We start from the raw sequence: 21,293 nt of genomic DNA on the forward strand, positions 1-21,293 counted from the left end.
AATATAATTCAACTTAAAAGGTGAAACTAATATATTATATAGACTCATCACATGCAAAGTGAGATATTTCAAGCCTTTATACAGTATGTTATAATTTTGATAATTATGGCTTAAAACCTTTTCACAATAAGTTGTAAGCCATAATCATCAAAATTATAGCAAATAAATGCTTGAAATATCTCTCTTTGCATGTAATGAGTCTATTAGTTTCACATTTTAAGTTGAATTACTGAAATTTTGCTCGATATTCACATGTTTCCAGTTTCACCTGTGTGTACCGCTGGTTTCACTTCTGCAATAATCTGCATGTGTCGTCTTTAAAAAGAGACCAACCTTCGGTCTGAATTACATCAACCTGTAGTTCACAGTCTCTCTCTCTCCAAAACTCAATATTACACCCACAAGCTGTAAATGTGTCCAGGTTACAGCGGTTTGTGTTTCTATTGAATCATATATTTGTTCAGGCATTATAAATGGAGGTGCGCGTGAATAGTTATTTCCGTCTGCACAGCTGAATGTGTGTGTCGTTGAGTTCAGACACACACGACCGTCCAGGACCCCGACACACTGCTGTCATTTCCAATCGCTCTTGGCTCCCGTCACTCGACTCGGCTTGAAAAAGCATAAAACAAAGAATTAAAAGCGCCTTGCAGGGAAACTCTGTCGCTGTTAAGAGCTGATCAATTTCCATTCAGACCTTCTCCATTCTGTGTGTGTGTGTGTGTTTCTCCATCTGTGCTGTTTCCTCCTCCACAGATGATAATTATCCTTTAATGTTTGCCCTTCACAGACTCATCTCCCCTGAACCCTAAATAAAGCACTGAATCCATAAATACACTCACACACACACACACACTGAAAGCGTTGGTCGGCTTGACATCACACACTCGTGGGGTCATGCTTTCAAACTCCTTCATCTTCCAGTACCGAACGAGAGTGCAAAAGGACATGAAATGTCTGAGTTGATGTTGTTTTTCATTCACCGGTGTCTCTCTTTCAGCTCTTTTGCTGCTTTACGACGTGACAAATAAAGCTTCGTTTGACAACATACAGGTAAGACTCATGTGACTCATTTGACGTTGTACTGTACCCTTAAAGTGTCTTTGTAATTACAAGTCTTCTTTTGATTGACTCAAGACTAGTGGATGCCACTTTTCATTCATCTTAACCCTTGTGCTGCATTAGATTTTTAACACCGTTGAGTGCATTAAGGACCAAAAATGGCCACATATTAAACATTGCCTAAAATGTTATATATTATTATTATTTTCCACTTTTACCAAGTTAAATCTTTTAACCAGCATCAGTCCTCATCATAACTACCAAAAATGTATTCAATGTCAGGATTTTAACCCTTTAATAACCAGTTTTGTTTGCGAAACCATCGATTTGTATAAGAGGAAAAAACACAAAAATTCAATTATTTTCAATAAACTAAATGCAAAGAGAAAACTTTAGATTTGGATTATCACAGTCCCACTTTGCAAAAAATCCCACTTAGCGTGTTAGAGACCAAAAATGGCCACCTATTACACATTGCCTATTGCCTAAAATAAGGTGCATTTCCACCCATAGGGAATAAATATGTAGTGACGTCATCTGGTGGAATACACTATATAATGCAAATATAATGCTTTTGCTTCAAAATGAAAGGATGTTTGTGCAAAAATCATGTTTCATGTATTACTGATTTAAACAACGTTTTAATGGGTTTCAATGGGCCATTTTTGGTCTTTATGGTGCTGAGTGTTACTATTTGATCTACACAGTGTGTGTTATACATATTTAGCAAAATGGGATCACATTTTTTACATGTATCCAAAAAGTCACAATTTTGCCAAATTTCATACCATTTGCATTAAAACAGCCAAAATGGTCAAAGAAATGAAACTGCAAAAGACCAAAAATGTCCCTAATGCAGCATAAGGGTTAAAGAGCAGTTTCCCTGTTGTTTCGCACTTTAACTAGAATTCCGAAACCGTTGTTGTTAGCGACACCGGTGGCTGTAAAGTGAACTGCAGCAGAACGTAACGTACAAGAGACTGAACGCGATTCAGTCTCACGGAAAAGTTATGTTTTGTTCTTTGCTTAGAAGTAAACACACATTGGAAATAGCTTTGCAGAGATATTCTGTTGATGAACATGTATATGTAAATATGCTTTGCGCACTTTCCTAGTGGTGAGAGAACAGCAGTTCAGAAAGCATCTGATAATGGAAATGTTTTTAATTATAACGTATATTTTTGATTTATAACGTATATTTAAGACTATATATATCTGACTCTGTGAGACTATAGTTTTTATCAATGGCGTATCATTGAATGACACATTAACATTACAGCTCGTTCTGCTTTATCCTGAACATCGTAAGCATGTGTCACTGTGGTTGACCTCGCTGAATCATTACAGATTAGCATTGTTTCTGTCACGGTTACTGTTAAACAGCAAACATTTTTATTTATTATTCATATTCTAATTTAATTTATTGATTTAATGTAAGAATTTGACCCCATACAAAATGATGCATACATTTATTTAGTTAAACAAACAAAAAAAACACATTAAAATAATAAACAAAATATTGTCTAATTATCATTAGCGATAAAAATCCAGAAAATGTAGACACATATACTTTTTTGTCAACATCGCACAGCCCTACACACACACTGCCAATAATAAGTGGTTAATACATGAAAATACTGACATATGACCCCTGTAACATTGACTAACATTGAACAAGAAAAGGGTATTTTCTTCATTAATAATTAAATATGTCAGATGTTTAAGTCTAATTTAATATGACATAAAATATGAAATAAAACCGGTTGTAAATGTTGTTTATTGTTAAAGTCTAGTACATTGTATTTGTATAGCACTTTTCACAATTCATGTTAATAATGTTAATGTTTATAAAATCTCAATAAGTCATATCAGATTACAGCATAGTATGGTTTATGTTTTGTGATGATATAAACAAACAAGCAGATGAGGTTTGCTATAGCTTTACATGAGTGTACTGTGTATATACATATTTATATTTAGAGCTGGGCAATACTATTACATTTTGCGTCAATATTAACAATCAAGCAGTTGAGATTTTGCTTTATACACTGTAAAAAAAATATGTTCATGATTTGTAATCACATTTTTTATTTTTTCAAATCAACTGAAATAATTAATGTGGCTCGGATAACATAATATTTTGAGTTTTTGATGATTAAATAAATCTCCTTCATTATATTAACTCAATTTTTCCATTTCAATGAACTTAAAATTTTAAGGCAACCATGTTACTTTTTTTTTTTAGGTTAAACCAACTTTTTTTTACAGTGATATCACTTTATGGAATCGTACTGTGTGTATGCGATAAAGTTTGACATACTTATGTATGCAACTTTATGGAAATCTATTTTCTTTATCTATGCTCAAAAATGCATGTTATTGATCTTACTGTGAATGATTCATCCATGCATATCTGGAATAATTCACTTAAACCCTGTCAGATATGAAAGAAAGCATCGGGCATTATTAACCACACTTCAAAGTCTCCTTATATGCTGTGCATCTAAACACATGGACTGCAGTGATTATAAGAGAAGGAGAATAAGGGGGACAGAAAGTTTTGGTCGAATGATTTGTAAATGAGATGTGAGTTTAATGAGTCGAGCATCAAAGGTATTATTGAGGCCATCTGTCCTACAGGTTTGCAGCTGCAGGCCCAGTTATTAATAAATCCTGAAATATTGCACCATTTATAACCATTAGTCGAGGCGCAGGGGGACAGATATCACCCCAGGCTTTTAAAGATCCTTATTAATATGTGAACGTGTAAACACACAACCCCCTCACACTCCCACACACGTTTATTTCTCATTTCTGTCTTCTCTTTTACATGCACATGCAGAAACACCATCAACTTCAGTCACGCGTTCACATGTGCAGTTCCTCAGACCATAGTGTGTGTGTGTGTGTATGTGTGTGTGTGTGTGTGTGCGCACCTGTTCATTTGCACAGAAGCACTCAAGCCTCAACTCTGCTGCTCAGGTTAATTGGTGTAAATTGATGCTAATCACCGTGACAAACCAGGAACAAAAGCTTGAGATGCGGAAAGCCAAAGCCTTCATGTCACACTGCAAAAAAATAAATAAATAAATGTTCATATATATATACAGGCGAAACTCGAAAAATTTGAATATCATGCAAAAGTTCAGTAATTCAACTTAAAAGGTGAAACTAATATATTATATAGACTCATTACATGCAAAGTGAGATATTTCAAGCCTTTAATAAAGGCTTGAAATATCTCACTTTGCATGTAATGAGTCTATATAATATATTAGTTTCACCTTTTAAGTTGAATTATTGAAATAAATGAACTTTTGCACCATATTCAAATTTTTCCAGTTTCACCTGTATTAAAGGAGTAGTTCACTTTTAAAAAAAACTTTTGCTGATAATTTACTCACCCCCATATCATCCAAGATGTCCATGTTTTTCTTTCTTTTTCCGAGTCAATTCGTTCGTTTCGTTCGTTGAATCAACCAAATGACTCGAAAAAAGATTTGTTCATTTTGATAAATGAGTTCGAACAGTCACGAACGCGCATCACAGAACAGAGCAAGGCGAGCATTTGTGCTTATAAAACTTAAACTTTTTATTTATTTATTAAATTAGTGATCGTTTCACTTGATAAGACCCTTATTCATCGTCTGGAATCGTTTAAAGCCCTTTGAACAGTTTGTAGTTTGCACTGAAACTGTCTTTTGGACCTTGAACCGTTTGGACCCCATTGAAGTCCATTATATGGAGAAAATCCTGGAATGTTTTCATCAAAAACCTTAATTTCTTTTCGACTGAGGAAAGAAAGACATGGACATCTTGGGTGACATGGGGGCGAGTAAATTATCAGCTAAAGTTTTTTTAAAGCTAAACTACTCCTTTAAGTGTTTGTTATACATGATTTATCTGTACACATCATTATTTTGCCTATAATCATATAACAAAATATTTTGGGGGCCATGCAGCTTTTGAGAAAATTATAAAAAAAAATAAAAAAAATAGTGTCTTTGGCTGGAAACGTATAATTTAAAAATAAATAAAGCAATGAAAGATTTATTATAAGCATAAACCTGACTCTTGTACACTAAAAGTTGAGTCGGTAAAAATTTGCTCAAGAAGGCTGCATTAAATACTGCAATATTGTGAAATATTATTATAATGTCTGTTTTCTATGTGAATATACAGTAAAGTGTAATTTATTCCTTAGATCAAAGCATCATTACTCCAGACAGTCTTCAGTGTCACATGACCCTTCACAAATCACTCTAATATGAGGATCTGATGATCAACAAACATTTATTAACAGTTATTTTTGTGGAAACCAATATTTTATGTTTCAGGATTAGTATGTGAAATATTTATTTAATTATTACCGTCACGTTTGATCAATTTAATGCGTCCTTGTTGAATAAAGTATTAATTTATTTTTTTAAAAACTAACTTTTTAACAGTAGCATAGCCTGTACAATAAGCTTTATATACCCCCTGATATTAAACATCAAGCGGCCATGTTTCAAGCATTAAGTTTTCTCATGTGTCTCTCTGAATAAGCTTCGGTTTCCTCGCGCTGTCTGTAATGCAGAGTTGCTGTGTTCATTACTCGCTCAGATAATTGACACATTCAGGGCTAAATAGGATTACATTGGATTAGGGCAGGAGAAATGAATTTCTCATGGTTGCATCAGCATCTTAAGTGGGTCTTTAATGAATCAAACACATGGTCAATCATGAGCCGGGCTAAATCTCACCGGAGTCTCATTAAAGTCTTTTATCCACTTTCACTAATTTACAGATAATTGTTTGGTGAGACGGTGAACATTGTTGTGGCATAGGTCAAACAAGAGAGGGCATTAGTTTAGATCAGGCTAAAATTTATGAAAAGTGGTGATTTGCATGCACAAATAAGAGAGTTGTTGGCAATATTGTGAGGATTTTTGGCAATACTAATTTTATCCAACTTATCTTTGTTCTCCAAAATGACATATTTTAATGTTTTTTCTTGGAAAAAAAAATTCTTCATGCCTTAAAATAGCTTGAATGTAACTCGACACCCTTGCCTCATTCAATATGCGGGGTCTATGAATATGCAAATGAGCCCCACCTCCACTCGCTCACTCAGAGATCCACTGGTTGACGATCACACGTTGATCTGATTGGTTACAAGGTGGTTTGTGACATCAGAAACACCAGCGATTTCAAACCGTGTTTTTGAGACTGTCTTTGTAGTTTGTTCCAGTATCAAGCAATGTTTTGAATGAATCAATTGAGCGAATGATTCAATGACTGACTCATAAAGGCAATCACTTGATTTGTTCCTGAATGAATCTGCTGAACGAGTCATTCAGTGAATCAGTCATGAAGGCGGTATTTAAGTTCTTTCCAGTATGAATCAGTGTTTTTAATGAATCAATTGAGCGAATGATTCAATGACTGACTCATAAAGGCAATCACTTGATTTGTTCCTGAATGAATCTGCTGAACGAGTCATTCAGTGAATCAGTCATGAAGACGGTCTTTTTAAGTTATTTCCAGTATGAATTAATGTTTTGAATGAATCAATTGAGTAAATGATTCAATGACTGACTCATAAAGGCAATCACTTGATTTGTTCCTGAATGAAGCTGCTGAACGAGTCATTCAGTGAATCAGTCATGAAGACGATCTTTTAAGTTCTTTCCAGTATGAATCAGTGTTTTGAATGAATCAATTGAGTGAATGATTCAATGACTGACTCATAAAGGCAATCACTTGATTTGTTCCTGAATGAATCTGCTGAACGAGTCATTCAGCGAATCAGTCATGAAGACGGTCTTTAAGTTCTTTCCAGTATGAATAAGTGTTTTGAATGAATCAATTGAGTGAATGATTCAATGACTGACTCATAAAGGCAATCACTTGATTTGTTCCTGAATGAATCTGCTGAACGAGTCATTCAGTGAATCAGTCATGAAGACAGTCTTTAAGTTCTTTCCAGTATGAATCAGTGTTTTGAATGAATCAATTTAATGAATGTTTCAATGAGTAACTCATTAAGGCAATCACTTGATTTTTTTCCTAAATGAATCTGCTGAATGAGTCATTCAGTGAATCAGTCATGAAGGCGGTATTTAAGTTCTTTCCAGTATGAATCAGTGTTTTGAATGAACCAATTGAGTAAATGATTCAATGACTGACTCATAAAGGCAATCACTTGATTTGTTCCTGAATGAATCTGCTGAACGAGTCAATCAGTGAATCAGTCATGAAGACGGTCTTTAAGTTCTTTCCAGTACGAATCAGTGTTTTGAATGAACCAATTGAGTAAATGATTCAATGACTGACTCATAAAGGCAATCACTTGATTTGTTCCTGAATGAATCTGCTGAACGAGTCATTCAGCGAATCAGTCATGAAGACGGTCTTTAAGTTCTTTCCAGTATGAATAAGTGTTTTGAATGAATCAATTGAGTGAATGATTCAATGAGTGACTCATTAACGCAGATGCATGGTTCGTTCCTGAAATCTGTTAAATTAGTTGTTTAATGACTCACTCAAACCTGCAGAACGACTCAGAGAAATCTGCACCGCTAATATAAACACATATAGAGATTTTTATTATCAGCCCTGAAGTTATACATGCACCTAAAAAGAGCTTTTATATATTTATATATTGGATGTATTTTTTATGCAATAGAACTGCTGTTGCTTACAGGTGAATCTCGAATGATAAGAAGAATATGATGCAAAAGTTCATGTATTTCAGTAATTCAAATTAAAAGGAGAAACTAATGTATTAAGTATATGTAACTTCATACATATGCATGATTATACTTATCAGTGGGCCCACATTTCTGTATTTAAAATCCTTTTTTGTATTGATTTCATGTAATATTCTAATTTTCTGAGTTTTTAATTTGGCGGTTTTCATAAGCTGTAAGACATAATCATCACAATTATAACTTTTGCACAAGCTCCTGTATATGTCATAATTAATTTTGTGAATGGCACAATGGTTATATATTTATCCCAGTTTCTATAAGTATATTTGACGTTGTGTGTCTTCTGTCAGCCTGAAGGTCCTGTAAATGTGAAGTGTTGGAGTGCTTGTGGTTCTGAGATTGCATCTTGCAGTCAGTCACACAGCACTGGATTGTTATTCATCCCTCCCTCCAGCTCTCTCTCTCTCTCTCTCTCTCTCCTGCTCCCGGCTCTGGTGTTGTGAATGTCTCTCGGTTATTCCAGCAGCTCTGAGATCTCGCCCGAGTCGTGAGACAGAAGCTGGAGAAGCACGATAACAGTTCCTCAGCACCGGCTAAACTCAGATGGCGAGACTGCCCGCGGTGTGTGTTTATTCATTTCAGAAGAGTCTATCGCACTTTTCAGTTTTGACGCCACTGATGCATTCATACAGAACTCCATAGAGTTTTGATTTTGAAATTCTGATTGAACCCTGTCTAAAGCATTCATTCATCCACTCATTAATTCATTCATCCATCCATCCATCCACTCATTAATGAATGAATGAATGAATTAATTCATTCATTAATTCATTCATTTATTCCTTCATTCGTCCATCATCTATCCATCCACTCATTAATTAATTAATTCATTCATTCATTTATCCATCCATCATCCATTCAAGATTTCATTTATTCATTCAAGATTTCATCCATTGAAGATTTCATTCCATCATCCATCCTTTCATTCATTCACTCATTCATTGATACATTCATTCATTTCAATTCAAATCCATCATTCATTTATTCATTTCAATATAATTAAAATCCATATTATTTTCTATTTAATTAAATCGTCTTTGTGTGGCATTTTGTATTTATTTATTTAAAATTCACAATTAATTTATTTAATTTTGTCAAATTCAATTTAATTCAAATTGATTATTGTTGTATTTATTTAAAATGAATTTCAAATGCATAATTAATTAATTAATTAATTGAAAAGTAATTAAGATTCATTTTATTTTTTTATTAATTAATTTGTCTTTGTGTGGCATTTGGTAAAATATGTATGTATTTATTTATTTATTTCATTATCAATTTTCTGTTTAATTGAATAATTATTTAATACATATCTAATAAATCACATCCAATTTCAAAATTAATTGTGAGGATATGCCACTCAGGATCATGTGATCATAAATGGTAGGATAATTTGTTATTTGTGATTATTATAATTATTATTAATAAATATTTATTGAACCTTGGTGTATTTCCTTATATTGCAGTTGCCATGATCTTATAAGAGCACGAGTGGCACAGGATTCCTGCTGTGCTTAATGACACTCTTTTACCATGGTAACACAGCTTCGTATGGCCTATTGCTCATTAACTTAAATCATCGTGTAAACTGTATATATTTATTCATGGCGATTCTAGTCAGCCATTTTGAGTTTTGCCAGTCCTAAGGCCACAAACAGTGCTGTTTCTGTTTTTCTGTGCCTATTTTAACAGCAGCTCAACTATTAGTCTTTTTTTAGCACTTTATATTTAATGAAACATTGTGGCATTTCCTACTTTGCTGTTCCTCTCCTCTCTCTCACCTCACATAATGGCATTTTCTCTCTCGCTCTACTATTGCATCTTCCTCTCAAATCACAGTCTCCAGGTTTAGTAGCGCTTATACGCTGAGTTTAGTAGCCGATACGCTGAGTTTAGCAGCCGATGCGCTGAGTTTAGTAGCCGATACGCTGAGTTTAGCAGCCGATACGCTGAGTTTAGCAGCCGATACGCTGAGTTTAGCAGCCGATACGCTGAGTTTAGCAGCCGATACGCTGAGTTTAGTAGCCGATAAGCTGAGTTTAGTAGCCGATAAGCTGGGTTTAGTAGCCGATACGCTGAGTTTAGTAGCCGATAAGCTGAGTTTAGCAGCCGATACGCTGAGTTTAGCAGCCGATACGCTGAGTTTAGTAGCCGATAAGCTGAGTTTAGCAGCCGATACGCTGAGTTTAGCAGCCGATACGCTGAGTTTTGCAGCCGATACGCTGAGTTTAGCAGCCGATAAGCTGAGTTTAGTAGCCGATACGCTGAGTTTAGTAGCCGATAAGCTGAGTTTAGTAGCCGATAAGCTGAGTTTAGCAGCCGATAAGCTGAGTTTAGCAGCCGATAAGCTGAGTTTAGCAGCCGATAAGCTGAGTTTAGCAGCCGATAAGCTGAGTTTAGCAGCCGATAAGCTGAGTTTAGCAGCCGATACGCTGAGTTTAGTAGCCGATACGCTGAGTTTAGTAGCCGATACGCTGAGTTTAGTAGCCGATAAGCTGAGTTTAGTAGCCGATAAGCTGAGTTTAGTAGCCGATAAGCTGAGTTTAGTAGCCGATAAGCTGAGTTTAGCAGCCGATAAGCTAAGTTTAGTAGCCGATAAGCTGAGTTTAGTAGCCGATACGCTGAGTTTAGTAGCCGATAAGCTGAGTTTAGTAGCCGATAAGCTGAGTTTAGTAGCCGATAAGCTGAGTTTAGTAGCCGATAAGCTGAGTTTAGCAGCCGATAAGCTGAGTTTAGCAGCCGATAAGCTGAGTTTAGCAGCCGATAAGCTGAGTTTAGCAGCCGATACGCTGGGTTTAGTAGCCGATACGCTGGGTTTAGTAGCCGATACGCTGAGTTTAGTAGCCGATAAGCTGAGTTTAGTAGCCGATAAGCTGAGTTTAGCAGCCGATGCGCTGAGTTTAGCAGCCGATACGCTGAGTTTAGTAGCCGATACGCTGAGTTTAGTAGCCGATAAGCTGAGTTTAGTAGCCGATAAGCTGAGTTTAGTAGCCGATAAGCTGAGTTTAGCAGCCGATAAGCTGAGTTTAGCAGCCGATAAGCTGAGTTTAGCAGCCGATAAGCTGAGTTTAGCAGCCGATAAGCTGAGTTTAGTAGCCGATAAGCTGAGTTTAGCAGCCGATAAGCTGAGTTTAGCAGCCGATAAGCTGAGTTTAGCAGCCGATACGCTGAGTTTAGCAGCCGATACGCTGAGTTTAGCAGCCGATAAGCTGAGTTTAGTAGCCGATAAGCTGAGTTTAGTAGCCGATACGCTGAGTTTAGTAGCCGATAAGCTGAGTTTAGTAGCCGATAAGCTGAGTTTAGCAGCCGATACGCTGAGTTTAGTGCATTGTGCATAGTGTTGAGTCTGTTTTGAGCCGTGTGTTAAGAGTTGTGCTCAGGTGACTGTTGGTAGTGCAGGACTGGAGTTTTGCAGATTTCGCTCCAGTTGTGCTCACTGTCGTTTAAAAAACTGTAATATTTTTTACTCACAAAAACAAATTGGACACTTTTTACCGTAAAATTCCAATAATGCAATATTAAACCATTTACATTTTCCACTGTATGTACCGTGTATTGTAAGATATCTTACTGTTATTTACCAGGTTTTTACTGCAGCATATTCTTACCAGTACATTTCTGCTGTGTGAATGTGTTTGGTCCTGTGTTATACACTCTTTTGATGTGGATGTTGGTTTGCTGAGTGTTTCATGGATCTGTACTTCTTCCAAAGAGCTTCTCTAGAGATTCGTTTGAGTGAAAATGCAGAAGGTGGAGCAGAAATAGTCAGCTGAGGACATAAAGTTTCTGCTGTCTGGAGCGTCAGTGACAAGAGTTCATTCAAGAGGATCTTTGGTGTTTTTCTAAAGAGAAGTGATTTCCATTTCTGTGCACACACACGCAGTGATGCATCTGTTCTTCTGAGCCTCAAAACACATAATTGACCAGCGTAACCCTTCTTTTGAAAGGCTCTCTCTGTTTGGCACAATGCCACTTTTGCTTTACAGTTTTAATACAATTGCACAAGCACATAACTCTCAATGTGAGCTGGTTTTTATTTATATTAAAATTTTGTAGTTTTTTTTGCATATGTGAAAGTCATGCTAGGCTTATTGAGTCTGAATATTCAGGGTTACAGACTCTAGATTCAATTGCATTCAATTAGATTTACATTTGCTCAAGTAAACAGCAGTGCTTGCAAGGCAGCAAATGAATGTTAGACTTGTCTTAAATGTGCACTTTTTTTGCGTGCACTCGTCCAAAAAACATTTAGATGCACATCCTCTCATTGGTGTTGGAAATATGTGAACTTAAGAAACCACTAAAACCACGATGTCTGAGGAACATTAATATAAAGCTGCAATGCATTGCAAACACTAAATACAAGTTCAGGGGTTGTTTGGATGACAAATGGATGTAGTTAGAAGTATTACCATGCAGCCCATTTTTTTCTTCTTCTGGAAACAATGGTCCCTTTGTGGAGCTTTATGTGACGGATAATGAAGAACCGTCTTTGGTCTGATAATTAGCTTAGTTTTTTTCTTTGTACATATAAAATAGAGTCTATATAGAATAAAAGGCAATTAAATGTGAAAAGTTCTAGAATATGTCAATGTTAATTACAATAATAATATGCAAAAAGTAATAACAAAATATACTAATAATATGCATAATATTTCAATAAAAATACAAAAATGCAATATAGTATATAACAAAGAATATCTAATCAGTCTTAAATCAAGAAACATTTACTTGAGAGGCTAAATAAAATAGGATATAGAGTCTTGCTTTCTGAAATATTAATAATATTATAAATATACAGAAAAATACGTTTTTTTTTCTGACCGTATTGGAAGATTTTTCAAGTATAAACTCTCTTATTTTTTTATTTTATTTTTTTCATTTTGTTTCCCAAGTAAATGTATCTTGATTTAAGAATGTTTAGAATGTACAGAACTTTAAACGACATCAAACTCATAAAAACGGTATAATCATATCAACAAATATCAAAATCCAGAGGTAAATAGCAAAGTGTGCATGCATGTGTGTGAATGACCTCTATATTTGCACAGTAAGACATTGCATGCAGTATCTGGCATATAATAGGACACTCTTCGGCCATTTTCACTCCATCCAGGCGTCAGATAAGAGCCTGACTCTATATGTCGGCATTATGACCATTATTTCCAGCCATTACAGTCCCTTTGAAGACACATTTACACTCTCTCACACACCCCTGAGCCAAAGATCACATCTTTTAATTTCCTGTTTGGATACAATTTCAGTGATGAAACGAAAGACGACACCGAAATCAAACATTATTTTAACATGTTTTATCTCATTTATTCTGAAGCGTGGCTCATCTACCACTACCGTGATGCTTTTTCAGGTTTCGGAGCACTTGTGCAAACATTCAAACTCTTCATTTCCTGCGAAATGAGTGTAACGTTGCACAAAACTCATTTTCAAGCTATAGGGAAGACATTACCTGGGTGTATATCTTCACATCCAGTGAAAACGTTGCGATTGCATATTAAAAGCCTGGGGGGATGTAAAAGCGTGCAAACAGTGATGGTAATGTTGGTCACTTTTGTAATATTTTGAAGGACCCATTACTTTGTCAATGATTTGAACTCGTTCGCAGCACACTCATGCTGATGCATAACAATCAGATCATGTTCCCCGAAACAGCCGAAAGCAGTTCAGGCTATCATGAGAGGCTTGTAGAGAAACCACTGAGAACGAAATCAGTAGAGACAGTCGCTGTGTTTCATTCTTTATAGGGAGGTTTTACTTCTTTATTAACTCTGTAAAGCTTGTCATATGAAATAATAGTCCGAAATATCTTCTTTTTTTGTACTTGAGCCTTTAGACAAAACCTTAAAAAAATAAAATAATGATGATAAAGTTTGTTTGTGGATCATATTTGATCAGACAGACTTTTATGGCTCATATTTAGTGAGACTCAAACTGAGCAAAATATGCAATATCAGATACGGATATTTAAGTGATGCAATTCTGATGCTTATAATGCAAATCAATAGGATCTTAATACCAGTTAAGCAGATACTAGCATTTTAAGTGTTAAAATTTACATTTTAAGTGTTGATATGAACATTTTAGGTACTAATATGTACATTTTAGGTGCTAATATGTACATTTCAGATGCTAATATGTATGTTTTAGGTGCTAATATGTACATTTTAAGTACTAATATGTACATTTTTGGTGCTAATATGTACATTTTAGGTGCTAATATGTACATTTTAAGTGTTGATATGTACATTTTAGGTACTAATATGTACATTTTAGGTGCTAATATGTACATTTCAGGTGCTAATATGTTTGTTTTAGGTGCTAATATGTACATTTGAAGTACTAATATGTACATTTTAGGTACTAATATGTACATTTTTGGTGCTAATATGTACATTTTAGGTGCTAATATGTACATTTTAAGTGTTGATATGTACATTTTAGGTACTAATATGTACATTTTTGGTGCTAATATGTACATTTTAGGTGCTAATATGTACATTTCTGGTGCTAATATGTACATTTTAGGTGCTAATATGTACATTTCAGGTGCTAATATGTACATTTCTGGTGCTAATATGTACATTTCAGGTGCTAATATGTACATTTTAGGTGCTACTATGTACATTTTAAGTGTTGATATGTACATTTTGGGTGCTAATATGTACATTTTAGGTACTAATATGTTCATTTCAGGTGCTAATATGTACATTTTAGGTGATAATATGTACAATTTAAGTGCTAATACGCACATTTTAGGTGCTAATATGTACATTTTAAGTGTTGATATGTACATTTTGGGTGCTAATAGGCCTATGTACATTTTAGGTTTTAATATGTTAGACCTTTATTGTCATTGCATGATATACAACGAAATTTGACAATGTACATGTACATATGTACATTTTAGGTACTAATATGTACATTTTAAGTGTTGATATGTACATTTTATAGGTACCAATATGCACCCTTTAGGTACAAAAGTTTACCTTTTGAAAAGGTACAGCCCCAGTGACTGCTTTTGTACCTTTTTTCTTAGACTGTAAGTGTTAATCTTAAAATATTACTAACACAACATTAAAGTTATTCTTACGTTTCCGTCTTACTGTGGTGTTGTGGGAGATTAACTAGCGATAATAATAATCCATGCCGAAGAGCTCTTCAGTCTCTCGCTCACTGGGGAAGCACTGCTTGATTTGCATCTGTTTTATGTCGTATTTAATTGTTATGATGACCCAAATGCAACATAAAGGGAAGTCCTACATACAAATGTAGTTATATATAAAAAATTAAGAGCCCAGAGGATTAAAAAGCAACAAGCTGGAGAGGTAAAGAGAGAACAAATCAAATTTATTTATGCATTCTTTTTATTTATTAATGCATTTATTCTTTCATTGATTAATTTGCTCGCTCACTCGCTTTCACTCGTTACACACAGTGAGAACAGTAGATCCAGCAGCACAGACGTTATGATTCAACACTCGTGAAATGATACAAACTTTTCACTCATTTCGTTCCTGTGAGCAATGTCAGCGCTTCTCAGCAGTTCAGGAGACTCTGGAGGAAAGAGACACACTTTCTGAAGTGTGTGTCCATCTTGAGAACACGCACGCTTTGACTGGCACACAGCAGTGGAAAGTTGTGTTGAAATAATAAAATATTTATAAGACCTTATCACATCCAAATGCACAAGTATCTATCATCCCAATGATTCTGTCACACAAGATTTTCTTATTTTGAATATAACTAAGAAGAACAGCTTGAGAAACCGCAGTAACTTTGCAGGAATTTTCTGTATTGTTTTTTTAAAGGAGTAGTTCACTTTAAAAAAAACTTTTGCTGATAATTTACTCGCCCCCATGTCATCCAAGACATCCATGTCTTTCTTTCTTCAGTCGAAAAGAAATTAAGGTTTTTGATGAAAACATTCCAGGATTTTCTCCATACAATGGACTTCAATGGGGTCCAAACAGTTCAAGGTCCAAAAGACAGTTTCAGTGCAGCTTTAAATGGCTTTAAACGACTCCAGACGATGAATAAGGGTCTTATCAAGCGAAAAGATCGCTCATTTAAAAAATAAATAACAAAGTTTAAGTTTTATAAGCTCAAATGCTCGCCTTGCTCTGTTCTGTGATGCGCATTCGTGACTCTCCTGTTCGAACTCGTTCATCGAAATGAACGAATCTTTTTTTCGAATCATGACTCGAAGGGTCCTAGATAAGACCCTTATTCATCGTCTGGTGTCATATAAAACCCTTTGAGTAGTTTGCACTGAAACTCTCATTTGGACCTTGAACCGTTTGGTCCCCATTGAAGTCCATTATATGGAGAAAATCCTGGAATGTTTTCATCAAAAACCTTAATTTCTTTTCGACTGAAGAAAGAAAGACGTGGACATCTTGGATGACATGGGGGTGAGTAAATCATCAGCAATTTAATAGGTGTTTTATCTGTGTTTTGAATTATGCATCGCATTGCATTGAAGGAAATGGATACCAGTTGCAGTCTTGCAGTTTATCTTGATATGTTTTTCAGGTCTGATGAACTTCGTGTCTTTGTGGTGCTATTAAAAAATAACGTGTAACAATATAACATTTTTGCTCATGGAACCCACTGAGGCGTCTGAACCAATCATCTGAACCGTAGATGTCATGTGACTAATCGCTCTAGACTCGAGCAACAGAACAATATCGTCATGATGACAACAAAAGATATGTTTGCAGGAAATCTTTTCTTAATGGCGTTGTGATCAGTGAGGTTTGGAGGAGCTCTAGTTATAATCAGTTTCATCCGTTTCTATTGTATAATCGTATGCTCACACACACACACACCAACCTTCTCTGTTCCCCATCAGGGCTTTCTGAGAGCCTTTTAACAGCATGATGTTCCAGATATAGAAAAGAACAAACATTTCTCTCTCAATGATCTTTGTTTAGTTTCAGTTGTGTAATTTAAAATGCAAATGTCAACGAGAGTTGCCAGTATGATGACTCGGGATCATGGCAGATAACTTCACCGTCACGGTCAGACGACAGGACAGGTGTGTGTGTGTGTGTGTGTGTCGGCTCCATCGCTGTCAGCAAGCTGCCTTTAAATGATTTCAGTAGTGGATGACACGAGTGTTTCAAGTGTTGTCCGATGAAATGATTTCTCTCGGCTCTCCTGACGCCTACACACTGAATTAAACGCTTCATGTTCATCTCGACTGTTTTCTTGATTCATTAGTCATTTGAGTTTAGATGAACTGGTTGCACATTCATAGAGTATAAACACACAAATGTGTAAAAAAAAAAAAAAAAAAGATATGGATTGAACTATTTTAATGTGATTCATCTATATTTAAAAAATCACTTGTTGTAGTGTGATATATATTAAAGTGCCCTTATGCTATTTTAAAGTTTCCTAATGTTGATTTAGAGTCTCCTGCGACAGGTTTACGTGCATCCAAGGTCAAAAAACACTTTAATTTTCTCATAAAACACATTGCAGCATCAGATCTTTTCTCTCAGTGTCTGAAACGGGTTGAGAACGGATTCAGTCTCTCTAAGCCCCGCCTCTCTGAGAGCTGCTCTGCTGTGATTGGTCAAAATTATCACATGTGAATCTCAGCTTGTCTTGATTGACAGATGTCTCGTCCAATCAGCGATCAGTATTCCATTCGCCACATATACCTACCTTTTCCATTTTGTCTGACTCGTCGTTGTGTTTTCTGATTTGTTGTTGCGTTTTCTGACTTGTTTTTTTGTTTTTATAATTGTGATTTGTTTTGCACCTCTCGGCCACCGTAGAAAACAGCGTCTTCTCGACATGAACAACACGAACCGAACTCTTCCTGTCTCGGATACACTAAAATGTCCCTTTACTGCAGTCAGTACGTCAACAATTCCAGATCTTTGAATGAGATTTAGCCATTTTTGCCTCATCTTTTTGAAACTCAACAAATGATCTGACTGTCTATTTTGACTCAAATCAGTGTGATTGTGTGGATATTGTGCTGTCCTGCCGTGTTGCATCTTCTCTAGATCGGATGTTCCTGCGGTTTTCCTGCATTGCTCTGGATGTTGAGAGTCCGTTCCGGGTCTTCAATGAGACTCGGCTCTCCATAGTAAACATCAGCACATCTCTCTCCCTCCAGCCCTCAAAGGCAAAACAAAATTGTGTTGTTTGTTGTACTTTTCCTTTTTATGGAAAAACGTTGAAAATCAATGCATCTCTCCAGCTCTTTTAAGGCTTGTAAGGGCCGCATTAATATGGATGCGATCCAGGGACTCGGCATTGGTTTTCTCTGTTCTGGATCCTCTTGCTGCTTGTAATTAACCTCCAACTGTGGGTCAGTCTGAAGAGTGTAATCGGCTCTGGTAATTAACCCTGACGGGACTGCCGGGAGTTTTGACTGGATTGTGTTGAGGATGTTGACTGTGGTGTGGATCATGTGAATTTCATACGATAAGTGACTTATATAAATTGTATGGCACTGATGTTTAAACATTTTGGGGTCAATCATTGTTTCTCTCTCCGGACATTTTAATTAATGCTGCAAAAGATTTCTATTAAATTCTATTTATTAAAGTAAACACAGTTTCAACAGAAATATAAACTGTTTTCAACATTGAAAATAATAATAATACACTCTTGTTTCAACCCAAATGTGGGTCAAATATGGACAAACCCAAACGTTAGGTTAAAAATGTAATTTAAAATTTTAACTTTCACTTTCAACTGTAAATGTTTTAATTACATTTTTAACCCATAGGGTTTGTTCATATTTTACCCAAATTTTAATTGAAATAACCCAGCATTTTTTAGAGCATATAAGTGTATCTTGAACTGCTGAAAATTCAGCTTTGATCAGAGGAATAAATTACATTTTAAAATATATTAAAATAGAATGCAGCTATTAATGCAGTTATTAATGTAGTTATTAATGCAGCTATTAATGCAGCTATTAATGCAGCTATTAATGCAGTTATTAATGCAGCTATTAATGCAGTTATTAATGCAGTTATTAATGCAGCTATTAATGCAGTTATTAATGCAGCTATTAATGCAGCTTTTAATGCAGTTATTAATGCAGTTATTAATGCAGCTATTAATGCAGTTATTAATGCAGTTATTAATGCAGTTATTAATGCAGCTATTAATGCAGCTATTAATGCAGTTATTAATGCAGCTATTAATGCAGTTATTAATGCAGTTATTAATGCAGCTATTAATGCAGTTATTAATGCAGTTATTAATGCAGTAATTAATGCAGCTATTAATGCAGCTTTTAATGCAGTTATTAATGCAGTTATTAATGCAGCTATTAATGCAGTTATTAATGCAGCTATTAATGCAGTTATTAATGCAGTTATTAATGCAGTTATTAATGCAGTTATTAATGCAGCTATTAATGCAGCTATTAATGCAGTTATTAATGCAGTTATTAATGCAGTTATTAATGCAGTTATTAATGCAGTAATTAATGCAGCTATTAATGCAGCTTTTAATGTAGTTATTAATGCAGCTATTAATGCAGCTATTAATGCAGTTATTAATGCAGCTATTAATGCAGTTATTAATGCAGCTATTAATGCAGTTATTAATGCAGTTATTAATGCAGCTATTAATGCAGTTATTAATGCAGCTATTAATGCAGTTATTAATGCAGTTATTAATGCAGTAATTAATGCAGCTATTAATGCAGCTTTTAATGCAGTTATTAATGCAGTTATTAATGCAGCTTTTAATGCAGTTATTAATGCAGTCATTAATGCAGCTATTAATGCAGTTATTAATGAAGCTATTAATGCAGCTATTAATGCAGTTATATACATTTTTTAATGCAGTTAAAAAAATATAGTATCCCTTCAAAATTTGCAAACAGCTGACTTTTTTCTTCATTAAAAATCACTTTTAAATGAACCGTTTCATGGAAAGGTCTGTAAAATGTATTGTTTTTGGTTGTAAATTCTCTACATTGCCATATGATATAGCCTCGCGAAAAACAGTAAAAGGATATTATTTTTCTTATTGTTATATCTAGATCTGCTTCTGATAGCTGTCTTTTTTACAACAATTTAACTGGATCTGTTATATTGTTGTATTTACAGTAGTGTAAAATGTTATGCTGTCTGTCGCCCCAATAGAGATGAACTTCTTCAAAAACCTTGGGTGTTTTTAAGCCTGATATTATGATATTTCCCTCTTATGACTTCAGTGTATTTTAACCGTAGTTAAACTTCTTCTATAGTCAGCGTGACAAACTGCTCTCATTACTTACCGTCTGTGTTGCTGAATTAGATGAATATATCTTCCTCTGAGTCTGGTGTTCACCATTCACTCTTTCTCTCTTCTTCCTCGGCTTATCTTATCCATCGCTCCTGGTATAACATCTTTAAACGTTAAATTAATTCTGTTTAATTGTTTCTTATTCTCTTCCTCTCGGTTGTGTTTATCTCCATTTACTCTGATTGACTTCACATTATCCGTTCTTTCATCGTGTTGCCACATCCTCTTTTCCCTCCATTTATATTCCTGTCCTGTTTTATTGTAAATAAGTATAATTTATCACTCTTGCCTCCATTACGTGCACCTGTCACGCTGCACAACCACTCAATACAGTCGTTTTAAAGTCAGTGAGCATCATTTTATAGTCTGTGATGTCTCTATTTATGCAATATCAAAGAAAAGACAAAACATTCAATAGTGGTCGTCAAGGTTGCATTATGCTTTTATTTATGCATTATGCATTCTGCTCTTATCCAAAGTGACTTACATTGGATTCAAGGTTTGCATTTTTTCAGTTCATAGTTATATTGTGTTGTATTTATTGGTGTAAAATCTATACGTGAGGTATAACAGCCAGATGATCTCGTAGAAAAGGTGATCTGATGATGTTGGATGTGTTTTAACATAATCATTACATGTTAAAACACGACATCTTGACACTTGGTCAGGTGGAACTCGGGATTGAACCACCAACCTTCTGGTTTGTAGACAACCTACATGAGCCACTGCCACTGTTAAGTTTACCTTATGGATTATAGCCATTTCAAAGGAATCAAAATGATCAAATCAATGAAAAAGAAACTTCTAAAAAACAAAGTAGTTTATGTAGGCACACGCAGACATCAAGAATCAGCCTGTGAATCTCAACAGTGGTGACTATCATAAAGCATGTTGCAGTGCATTCTGGGTGCCACCAATCAAAACTCATTTATGGCTCCCATCATGCATTTCTGCATGAATAAATAATGAGCTAATGTTCAGATCTGCTTGTCACCATTGCTGAGATAAAATTCAATTCAATTCAAAATTGCTTTATTGGCATGACTGTACATCATACAATATTGCCAAAGCTTGGAATACAAGAATAATTATAAAGACATCAACATAGTAAAATAATATAGCATTTTAAATTGATTACACAAATTAACAGTGTAAAATAAATAAAATGGAACCGTTTATGAGCATTTAAAA

General features: G+C 35.1%; 2 protein-coding genes across 2 annotated transcripts in view; one reads left to right on the forward strand and one right to left on the reverse strand.

The window, feature by feature from the left end:
- Positions 1 to 21,293, reverse strand: part of nt5m (5',3'-nucleotidase, mitochondrial) — a 339,382-nt gene that overhangs the window by 142,537 nt on the left and 175,552 nt on the right. The window lies entirely within an intron of this gene.
- The window catches only part of rab26 (RAB26, member RAS oncogene family), a 64,062-nt gene that overhangs the window by 38,361 nt on the left and 4,408 nt on the right, over positions 1 to 21,293 (forward strand). The window contains exon 5 of the mRNA XM_089121758.1: positions 1,001 to 1,053. Coding sequence (XP_088977884.1) covers positions 1,001 to 1,053 — 53 coding nt within the window. The remainder of the gene's footprint in view (positions 1 to 1,000; positions 1,054 to 21,293) is intronic.

Source organism: Pimephales promelas, chromosome 17 (genome assembly GCF_988280905.1).
Source record: "Pimephales promelas chromosome 17, fPimPro1.hap1.1, whole genome shotgun sequence".
NCBI lineage: Eukaryota > Metazoa > Chordata > Actinopteri > Cypriniformes > Leuciscidae > Pimephales > Pimephales promelas.